This window comes from Nanorana parkeri, unplaced genomic scaffold, assembly GCF_000935625.1.
Source record: "Nanorana parkeri isolate BGI_ZX_2015 unplaced genomic scaffold, ASM93562v1 scaffold4420, whole genome shotgun sequence".
Classification (NCBI taxonomy): Eukaryota; Metazoa; Chordata; class Amphibia; order Anura; family Dicroglossidae; genus Nanorana; species Nanorana parkeri.
Window position 1 is genome coordinate 997 of NW_017310682.1, and position 11,913 is coordinate 12,909.

At 42.7% G+C, this 11,913-nt stretch overlaps 1 protein-coding gene across 1 annotated transcript in view; it reads right to left on the reverse strand.

The window, feature by feature from the left end:
- Positions 1–6,014: 6,014 nt before the first annotated feature.
- The window catches only part of LOC108803903 (NACHT, LRR and PYD domains-containing protein 3-like), an 8,139-nt gene continuing 2,240 nt past the window's right edge, over positions 6,015–11,913 (reverse strand). The window contains 1 exon segment of the mRNA XM_018575695.1: positions 6,015–7,816. Within this exon segment, the coding sequence (XP_018431197.1) occupies positions 6,015–7,816 (1,802 nt within the window).

Below are 11,913 nucleotides of genomic sequence, written 5' to 3' on the forward strand. Positions count from 1 at the left end.
GGGGGACATTAGAGTGTTAGCTACTTTAGTGCAGAGAATGCCATGGGGGTTGGGGGGCCAGTGAGATCCAATTCTCTATAGCAATATGTCTGTGAAGGTTCATTCATCCAGGTCACATGGTATATCTGTAAAAAGTAAGTCAAGGCAACTGGACTTGCTATATTTTTATTGAAGTGGTTTCACTGGACATCTGACCAGCTTTCCCAATTCAGAAATTTCTGATATGAGAAAGCTGGTTGGATGACTAGTGAAACGTCCTCAAGTAAAATACAGCAAGTCCAGTTGCCTTGACTAATTTTTTACAGATATTCTCTATAGCAAGCTTCCTATATTGTTGCAAGGTTTGTGTATTGGTTGTAGCAAGGCTTGTGTGTCAGCTGTAGCCCTCCGGTACTTACTAGTGGCCGGCCCTGCCCCTCGATTGCGCTTCTATGTTTGGCTCCGCCCCCTGTTGTGAGGGGTGTGGCCTGCCGGTGGTCATGTGATTGGGCTGCTCAGTCTAAAATGCCCGGGCATATTTTTAGTCCCAGTCCGGCCCTGCTGCCTAGTACCTTGACCTACCAGCCTATTCTGTCTTCCACTGCCTCATTCAGTTCCCCCGGCTCTGTTCCTTGCTAGTACTCCAGCTCTGGGAGTTAGCCTACACTGCTTGCACCCTTTTCTCTAAGTGTCCCTGCCAGTGTAGTAGAAAGCCCCGTCCGTGACAATGACATTTGCTTATTCTGGTCTCACACTGCTCCAAGGTCTCCAAAAGTTGGTGTACTCAATAAAGTGGTTGTTGCTACAGTGTATATGGACCCTTTGACTTTCCTATGGTTAAAACAAAAAAGGGCCTGGAGGTTCACTGAAGTTCACCGATACTACTGGGTATTTATCATTGCTTCCACAAAAAGTAATAATGGGGCTTATTCATAGTATTTGAGGTTGAATAAATACACAAGTCCATCAAGTTCAATTTATTGTGTGCGTGTATGTGATTCTGCATGTGTATGCATGTGTATGAGTCCCTGTACGATCTTGTTTTTAAGGGTACCTGTACACTTGTATGTTACGATCTTTGAGAAAATTGTCCAAATGCTTTTTGAATGATTCCACACTCTCAGCTGATTCCAAAAACAAGTTGTTTTGTTGTTCACTTGTTTTGCCTGATTAAGGGGTTCCTGTGTGACCCCGAACGTTGCACTAAGTGTGTTATATTGCTTTTGATGTACGTCAATAGATAGACGTAATCTGTTTGCTATTGTAGTGCCAGTGTCTATTTCTATTCTGCATTACTTTGACGGTGGCCATCAGTCGACTACTGAGCACCCAGGGTACTTTGATGGACGTGTGGTCAGGAGTGCAATGGGTACATGGATCATAAAGAGGACCTGTCACATATTTTGCTATCACATAGGGGGGTTTTCTTAGCCCCCTATGTGATAGCAATAAAGTTAAGTGCTAAAAAAAAAATAGAAAAAAAAATTAAAGTTTCCCCCCAAAAAATGTAAAGTTACACATAAAAAATAATTTAAAAAAACATTTTTTTTTTAAAGTCCCCCCATACATACACACATGCAAACAGGCGCTGGGTGCGCATATGTGCGAAAAAGACGATTGCGCACATTACGCCGCACATGTTACATATCGCCGTGAAGGTCGGAGTGAGAGCAATAATTGTAGGGCCATCAATCACTGATAACACTAAACTGATGAGCGGTAAAAGCTTTTAAAGCGTCGCCTATGGTCAATTTTGGGTAGGGTAGTTTTTTGCGATTTCGCGGGTGCGCGCAATTTTAAAGCTTGACATGTTTGGTGTCTATTTACCCGACGTGACCTGATCTTTTATATTTTACCAAAAATATGGGTAATAATCATTGTTTCCTAATATAATTTTTGTAAAAACTTTTTTTCCCCCAAATGTTAATTTTTCCTTAATATAGTAAAAAATAAAACCCCCAGTGGTGATTAAATATCACCAAAAGAAATCTCTATCTGTCCCCCAAAAATTGTATAAAATTAATTTCAGTACAGCGTTGCATGACGGAATAAATGTCAGTCAAAGTACCGCAGCGCTGAATACTGAAAAATGTCCGGGCTTGCCTGTTACACTTAGCGGAAATATCACCTACAAAATATCGTAAATTGCTACTACCACACTTATTGAACGCAGCTAAGTTCCTTATTCCCAAATACTGGAACACCGCCACGATACCTACAACCACAGAATGGATACAGAAAGTAGACTATTTAAGCCTGATGGAGAAACTCACCTTAGCAAGACAGGACCGTCTATCTATATATGAAACCACATGGGCCCTGTGGAATGCTTTCAGGACCACATCCCCTCATTTAGTAACTAGAGTAACCTGAGACGCCTACCTATAATTTGCCCAATAGAATATAAGAGACCGTGAAACGGAAAGACACTGTTCTAGGAGGCAATATTAATATAGGACATGGACGCCTGCATGAGATCTTTCCAAGCTTAACCTCTTTGACCTCCCCTTCCCCCTTTCATCCCTTATTTTTATTTTTTATTTTTCTGTTGTTGTTGTCGTACTGTTTACTAAGTCTAAATCGAGCTCATTTAAAACTGCAATTGATGGCTTGATAACTATGTAAATTGTAATGTAATTGTTTGTTACTTAAAATAATAAAAATTAAATATGAAAAAAAAGAAAAATGGCCGGGACAGGAAGGGGGTGTAAACACCTGGTCTTAAAGTGGTTAAACCCGTCTTTTTCCTGAGTGTATACTGAGGAGAAAAGAGAATTCAACACCTTGGTCCTCTACTTGTCATTTGGGAATAATCTCCCGTTCTTATCTTTTATTGGGCCTATCTGCTCTTTTCTAACCCTTTAACTGTTTATATATTGGTAGAATTTTTCGGGGTTCATCTTACTGACTGTGGCGATATGCTTTTCGCACTCAATTTTAGCTGCATGGCTTTCCAGTTTACATATTTTATTACATTCCTTGTAGTTCCGGAATACCAATGCCGTCCCCTCCATCTTATATTTTTTTAAATGCCACGCTCTTGTCTCTATTTAGCCATGCAGGCTTAGTTCTTGATTTTTTTTGTTACCCAATGGTATGCACTTGGTAATAGTGTTATGTAATATATTCTTAAAACAATCCCACTTCTGGTCATCTGGTGTTAGAAATAAGTTGTCCCATTTGGTGTCGCATACTAGCTGGCTCAGCTTATCAAAGTTTGTCTGTCTAAAGTTTAGTGCTCTTGTCAGACTAACACACTTCTCTTTTCTGTACCCAACATTGAAAGTAATCACCTTGTGATCACTATTACCCAATGTGTCCTTAATCGCAATGTCTGCTATTAAGTCCACATTATTAGAAATTATTAAATCTAGTATTGCATTTTTCCTAGTTGGAACCTCAACCATCTGATCCATTAAAGGAGAACTATGAGGTAAGCTTCTTCCTCTTCCCCTATATTCGGGGGTTTATAACACCCACACCCACAATTATTTTACGACTAGCATCAGTTTTATTTAGTTCTAGCCACAAGGACTCTACACCATCACAACTCTCTGTCATGAGGTCATCTCGTATGTGCACAGTTAGATTATTTTTTACATACATGCATACCCCGGCTTCTACCAACCCTGTCGCTCCTGAACGGGTTGTACCCTTCTAAATTGATAGCCCAGTCATGTGAGCTGTCTAGCCAAGTTTCAGTTATTCCCACTATATCGTAGTCCTCCTCGGGTAGCATAACTTCAAGCTCCTCTAATTTGTTTGCTAGACTTCTAGCATTTGTGTACATACATTTAAGTTTGGTGCAGTTTGGGTTACATTATTACTCATTGCTGGAGCCCCACTACTTTTTTTTATTAGACCTTGGTATGGTTGATACATTACTAATTAGATTAACTGGAGTGATTAGATTAACAATATTGACTGGAGTGAGCCCTCTGTCCCCCCTTGTATTACTGCCCTCTTTATTAATTGCCCCTCTAGTTACATGCTCTATATTTTTATCCATTTTTATTTCCTCCCCCATTATCTAGTTTAAAAGCTCCTCCAATCTTTTAACCAATTTCTCCCCCAAAAATTCTGCACCTTCCCCATTAAGATGCAGCCTGTCTCTGCTGTAGAGCTGGTAACCGACTGAGAAGTCAGCCCAGTTCTCCAGGAACCCAAAGCCCTCTTTCCAACACCAGCTCCAGAGCTGGTGTTTAGTTCCCTCAACTCTCGCTGTCTCTCTGGAGTGGCTCGTGACACCGGCAGTATCTCAGAAAATACTACCGTGGAGGTCCTTTTCTTCAACCTAGCACCTAAGTCTCTACATTTGCTTTTGAGGACACTTCATTTGCCTCCTATTTTGTCATTGGTACCAATGTGCACCATGACAGCTGGGTCTTGCCCAACCCCATCCAGTAATCTGTCCATTCGTTCCGCAATGTGTCGAACACAAGCCCCTGGTAAGCAACAAACTGTTTGTTGCACAGGTGCAAGGCTTTAGCCAATCAGGGCTCACAAGACACAGTGCAACAATGCGAACAGCCAGCCAAACGCCCTGACAGTTTGTGTGTTTGCCAAACACACAAACGGTCGGTGTTTGAGTCGAAGTCACATTCAGCTTGAACATCGAGCCCAACCCTTCTCAGGAGTACACATTGTAAAAAAAAAAAAATCCTGATTGCCGCACCCTGTATGGAGGGTACATACAATACTTTTTCTTGATCATTGATCTTTATTAGCCATGCTGACTAGTGATGGGCCGAATACCCCCGTGTTCGGTTCATATTCGAACATTTGAACGGCCGAAAAGTTTGAATGCAAACTCGAACTCAATGCAAGTCAATGGGGGTCGAACGTTCGGAAACGATTGTCCACTTTAAGAGGGCTTATATGCAAGTTATTGGCCATAAAAGGTGTATGGGGGTCCAGGTACTGCACTAGGAGACAGGAATCAATGAAAATAAAAACGTTTTTTAAAGGAACAGTGATTTTTACATGATTTAAAGGGTAACAATAAAAATAAAAAATTCCTTCAAATGTTGTGCCTGGGGAGTCCCCATAAAGTGCCTGTGAAGTGGCGGATCTGTACGATGTATAGAACCTGCTGCAGCAAAAAGTGACATTTAAAAAGAAAAAAATTACATTTCAATTGCCGGTAATTGGTTTTCCTTTAATCTTTTAAACAACTGCTTGGGGCGGCAGCCTGTATGAAGAGGCCACATTTTAGGACACTCGAAACAAGGTGAGAGATTTGTGGAATAAATTCTGGTGCCTCTTTTGCAGGCGTTGGATGAAAGTAACAACAGGTGCTTTAAAATTGGGCCTTTGGTAACCACCCCATCCATAGCTCTCACCTCTGTAACCACCCCATCCACAGCTCTCACCTCTATAACCACCCCATCCACAGCTCTCACCTATGTACCCCCATCCACAGCTCTCACCTCTGTAACCACCCCATCCACAGCTCTCACCTCTGTAAGGAGGGGAGGGGAGATGGCTGAACTTTCCAGAAAAGTCAGAACCCCCCAACCTCCCCAGAGTACATCTAACGGTGTCCAGGAATATATTCTTCTTCTGCATGAGAGCGGGATGTCAGCACAAGCCTGGAGGTCACACTGAGGGAAACTCACTGACCTGTACATATAAAGTATAGAGTCCATTTTCATTATTTGTGCCGCCTGCAGGGACAGCAACAAGTGAAGGACCTGAATGTAAATCACAGTTATTTCTAATGTTATATCTGTATTTATTCTGTAATTATAATAAAAACAAACATTTCCATGAACTCATCTTCTTATCTGATCATTCAGTGACCTCATCAATAAATGGAAGGAGAATTTCCTCCAGGGGTCACACATAAGGGGGAAGATATAGGCCGTGCTGGGCTCTTGTAGCTCTGTAAGGTCAGAGACCCCCACAGACGCTGGACCAATACTATCCCTGCTACGTGTCTGACAGACATCCCAGAGATCCCATTCTGCTGCCTCTACTCATCTGTTCATTCTGTGCAGTCATCCAATGTGATCACATCAATACATATAAAGTTCTCATATAATAGAAAACAAGTAACACCAATAATTAGTCATTTCTCTGCGAGATTGCTGATCATTCCAGTTTAACACAGAAATGTGACTATTCATAGTTATTCTTTACCTCAAACTCTTGATGTTGTGAAGAGCCGGTGCAAGTTTCCTCATTCCTTCACTCGGAATATTACATGAACGTAGATCTACTTCTTCTGTCTCTCTGCAGAATTGAAGGATAAAAGACAGCACAGAGCAGTCCAGAGGGCTGAGGGGGACCTCAGAAAAGTCAACTTGGTTTGATCCAACACATTGTGACACCAGAGCCTTATTCCTGCTCTCATGGAGATAGTAGAAGACAGTAAGAAGATCTCTCTTGTCTCTTCGTTCTTTTTCCATTTTCTTCTGGATCCAGGTGATGACATGTCTGGCAGCCTGAGGAGACAATTCTCCCACATGAGACTTTAACATGGATCTAGTAGAAGAGTCAGAGAGACCGCAGAGGAAACGGAGAAAGATTTCAGCCCGGCCATCTTTGTAAGATTCAGCATCATCAAGTGTTTTCTGTAATCTGTCCGGATTATAGTTCATGAAATGGACTAAAGCAGCAAAAAACTCCTGAAGAGTGAGATGTAAGAAGGTGTAATCCACATCAGGAGGCTGACCAGATTCCATCATGAAACATGAAAAGAGATGTTTATCATTTCTCACACTGAATGAGTCCAGATGACGCTCATCAAATACAATCATGTGATTCATGACTCCATGTTCTGCCATCCGCCCAATAGATGTCAGCCGTTCCCGGGCAGTGTGAACATCATCTTTATTCTGGTTGTGATTGGCCAGAATGTTGGAGACAAAAGTCACAAAGAGTTGTGTCACTGTTTTGGGCAATGATGCCATCATCTGATCAGTGATTGTTGGTTGGGCTCTGAAGCACATCGATAACACTGTACAGATGATCCAGCAGTATGATGGGATATAACAGAAAGTGTACAGCGTGTCATTCTCCTGCACATAAAGAAAAGCCTTTTCTGACAATTCCTTATTTCCAAATAAATTTCTAAAGAAGATCAGTCTGTCTCCATGGAGAAATCCCATGATGTCCACTATTCTCTGGAAGACACCAGTATCAACTGAGGCCAGTCTGGCTGGGCGGCTGGTTATCAGTACAGAGCAACCCTTAAGAAGACTCTGCCTCACCAAACTGACCACAATCTCACCAAAATGTGTTCTCTGTTTTGGATCAGAAAGTGTACTTGATCTGAAATCCATTTGGTGAATACTTTCATCTAAGCCATCAAATAGAAACAGAAGGCTCTCTGGATGTTGTAATATATTTTCAATCTGACTCCTCAGATACGGATATTGTTGAAGAATCATCTCCACCAAGCTGACCTCTCCCAGTCTATTAAGGTCCCGGAATCTGAAGGAGAAGACAAAAGCAAATCTCTGGTAGTGTTTTCCGGTCACCCAGTCATAGACAAACTTCTGCATCAGTGTGGTCTTCCCTATTCCTGGCACTCCGCTCACCATTACTGCATGTGGTGCACATTGTGACTGGTGGCTCCAGCGGAACAGCCTGTTGGGGGAAATGTGTTCCAGTCCAGATTGTGTTTCCTTCAAGCATTTCTCATGTTTCACCCCGGTCTGTATTATCTCATTCTGGGGACGTTCCCTGAACTGATCAGAGGAGACTACAATCAGGTTCACATAACGCTCATTGATGAGGAATCTTTGTGGTTCCAGGGTAGTTCCTGGGGGTCTATGCTCCTCTAGAGTCTCCGTCTTCTCCATCAGATGCTGTTTGTGCTTCATCTGAATTTCTGGGAAAAAATAAAAACGAGTGACTTCGGTAAAAACAGACATTGGAAGCATGATGTTTCATCCATAATTTACTTCTGCAGTTTTTAAAACAATATTGATTTTTCTATACAATCAATCTTATTTCCATTTTGTAAAATCTCCTAATACCCTAAAACCTCTGAGCTGCCGCAGTGTCAGTATAATCAGAGATTTAATAGTAAATGGAAAATTATAAATCAATTCGCAGAAATAAACATCTTACAAAAAACAAATAAATATATGCTAATAAACTCCAGTGACTACACTCATCACCACAACTTCTCAGTGTTAGAGATTCATAAGCAAAACTTATTTGTATTCATTCACAACAATCTCTGAGCTGTGCAACCTGAAAAACTTTTTTCTTCACCATGACTCCCCAATAATACAGGGACTCCCCATATCAATGACCTCCCCATTCCAGAACAAAAACAGAACCTGTGATCTATATCCTCCAACAACATAAAATATCCAGCAATCCGCTCTCCGTTCAAGTATTCTGACACCTTCTGCCATCACAATAAAAAAAAACAACAGACACCATAGGAATGCATAGCTAGATCGCTATTGGCTATTTCAATTTGCAATAGCCAATAGCAAGCTGGCTATCGCACCTGCCCTCTGCTGCTGTCAGTCAGCAGAGGAGGACCTAATGGAAAACTTCAAGTCCACCTCAGCTGATTGACAGCAGCAGTAGGCGGGTGCAATAGTTAGTCTGCTATTGGCTATTGCAAATTGAAATAGCCAATAGAAGCCTAGCTATTCATTCCTATACTGTTTTTTTTTCTCTTTGACTAATGGCGGTCGGCAGCCCCGATGTCAAGAAAAAAACAACAACAAAAAACAGATAGTAGGGAAAGGTTTCCTCGGCTAGATTGAGCAGAGTAAACCTTTCCTGGAGAAAATGTTTCTCTCCAGGGCAGCCGGGAGCCGCTATCTTATAGAGGAAGACTCCCAGAACATCCGGGAGACTTGAGATGTCTGACATATAACAAGCAATCCTTCTTGTGTGTTTGTTAGGCCTCAGTCCACAATTGATGTACTCCATAAATGAAATGTAAATGAAGAGGACTTCATATCGTCACTTGATTTATTAATACAACATCACCAAAAGCTTGATATCATTCAACTCACACTTGTGAAATGTAACCAGCATGTAAAATGAGGGCCAGGCTAGCTTCCCCTCATGGCTATGATGCACAACATTGTCTTGGAAGCATTTGGGGTCTGCCTGGTTATGGATGGTCCTAGGTCTAGTAGGACAACCACTTATCTCACTTTACATTGATGAATTGCACATACCCAGGTACCTGTTCAGGGGGGTAGCACTCACCCCTCAGAACAACATGAACGAACTGTAGGATGTGTCATATGGTTCCCCTGACTTAATGGTGCAATCCTTCACACTCTCCATAGACCAGGCCAGGAGTGGAACTCTCAACACTCTAATTTTTCCATGGAGGATAACAGGATAGACACCGGGTACTCCAGCCCTCACATGCATCAGAGTCTGCAAGGGTGCATACACATTTACATTAACTCCTCATCCCAGGTCACACTGTCAGATGTGCCTGCGAGCTGGCAGCGTGGAGAGGAACCCACTGGCAGGAAGCGGGCCGAAGAATCCGAGAGCGAGGTACCAGAGGGCAATCCAAGGGGGGTAGTCAAGGTCCAGTCCGGGTCGAGGCAGGCAGCAAGGTTTCAGAAATGATAGACAGTCCGCAGGGTCGGCAATCAGGAAGTTCAGACGAGGGGTCAGGGAGTAACAACAAGATACAATAGAGAGGCTAGGCGATGGCACCATAGAGGTGGAATAACTCAGCAACAAGCCAGGGCTCTGACCAGGATTTTATAACCAGTGGGAGTAAGACCATCCCTGGTCACCGAGGCAACTAGGAGGCTTCCCTCCCTGGGAGCCAATGGCAGGGCGAGAGAGATGGAAGGTTAGTGCCTTGCTGGGGGAACCTCCCCCAGTAAGGCCCACACCTGACGGTCCTAATGGACATAGGTGCGCTACACGCGCGCCAGCGATTTCGCACAGGCGCATCCGCAACCCCACGCCAGGAGTTCTGCCAGGCTGAAGGAGCCCCCGTGCCCTGCACCATACCTGTCGGCTCCGAGGGGAGGTAACACCCCTGGTTCCCTGACACACACAGATATGAATCTGTATAAGTTTAAATGGAATAGCTTACTATGAACATTTTACTTGCATAGTTGATTATTTACAAACTTACAAATACTTGGAAATAATAAGTGCAAACTTAGACTTTGGCGTTCACCAATGGTCAGGGGTTCTGTTAGTTGGTCTCCAGCTAACCTGTATTATAGTCTCTGATCCCAATACTAAGGGTTTCATAGACTTCCCATTGCACGAAGTGGAGTGAGTTTGAATCTTACGATGGTGGGGGAAAAGCTCTGGTCAGAAAATGCTTCACTCCTTCCTCTTTCCTTCTATATATAACTGACCAGATGGGCAGCAGCAGCCCCCAAAGACTGGCAGCAAGGAGATGGAAGGTAGGCTAAAGGAGACTAACACCCGGCTACTATTGATAACAGATTGTGTGCCCATAGTGTCACAGCACTATGACCAACTAGAATAACACAGCCAACTTAGGAACTTTCATGGTGGACTTCAATTGATGCAATTTGCCAGCAACATTTTCCACCCCTCCACACACAGGTTTAATTGCATTATTTGAGGTAGGAGACATCACCACCTCAGAAGAAACCGAGTACAAATTGGGTGACAAGCGGCAGCAGGAACTGGATTCCATTAGAACACATCTATAGACTATTGGCAGCAGATTGAAGGACACACAGTTCCAATAATGAGAAGCGAACGGCACAGGCAGCATTAGAACTTCTAGAAGAATAGATCACTACCGGTACAATTCAAATTTGTAATTGTATTTACATCATTTTAATTTTGAACAGGCGGACAGAACCAGCAGCGGCCAGAGCACCTATGTACATCACCAGGACCGTACTAATACATTTTCTAGATTGTTTTCAGCAGACACAATGAAATTACCTCAAAAATGCTCAGAAATTCAGGACTAATTCATCTTTAGGTAACTTACATCTCTGCACAGCCGGGTCTGCCTCTCAGTGATGACACCATCTATCACACTGAAAAAGAACAGATCTACCACCCCCGCCTGCAGGTCTAGGTGTCCATGGCAGTATGCACCCTGCCACAGATGGCATGATCCAGAGGCAGGCATATATTTTCTAACATGTGCTGGTAAAGGACAGGGACAATCGTATTGGCATAATAGTGCATAACCCTGCCCAGTCATCCCCTGCTGGACTACAGAACACCTTCCCTTTATAGAGATGGAGAGGGGAGGTGTTCAGTAGTCCAGCAGGGGATAACTAAGCTCAGTTCAGGAATTTAGCAGCTCTGACATTTCTGGCAGATCAAAAGTATTTTTGTGTACTGTGCAGCATTTTTAAAGGGACATAACATGGGAAAATGTCTACATATTGCAGCGATGTACTGCATAGGTTGTTATTTTATCCAGGCATACGTGTAAAGTGTTTATAAACAAATGTAATGTATTGCAGCTTACCATTTGTAAGAATAAGTGGCCTCATTTGTTTTCTTTTTTGAGAGTTTTTACCGCCATTTCCACCTAGATTTCCTGTCACTTAGTGGCTACACTCATTCATAGAGCAAGCCATGATTGTCACATAGGCTGGACTTCAAACATGTTTATCTTTGTTCTCCTACATTACATAGGGGTAGGGGGAACAATCGTTTATAGAATAAAGATATTGTTTGCACGGTTCAGTTCAGCTCAGAGGAAGTGACAAGGACACAGCATTTCTGGCAGGATTAGCAGGTATTATCTGTACTTGCTGTAAATGTACTTAGCCTCAAAAAATAAATCTAATGCGGCCATCACATCTAAGGACTTGTAGGCTGCAATATATGACATTTATGTTCTGGGTTTAGATATCCTCTAATCCTTACACACAGCCATCAAACAAGCTGATGTAAATTGACTCGTAAAAGTAACCTGAAAACTGAGCCTCACTCTATATATTCAGCACCCCCGCCTGCCCGACGTCCTTC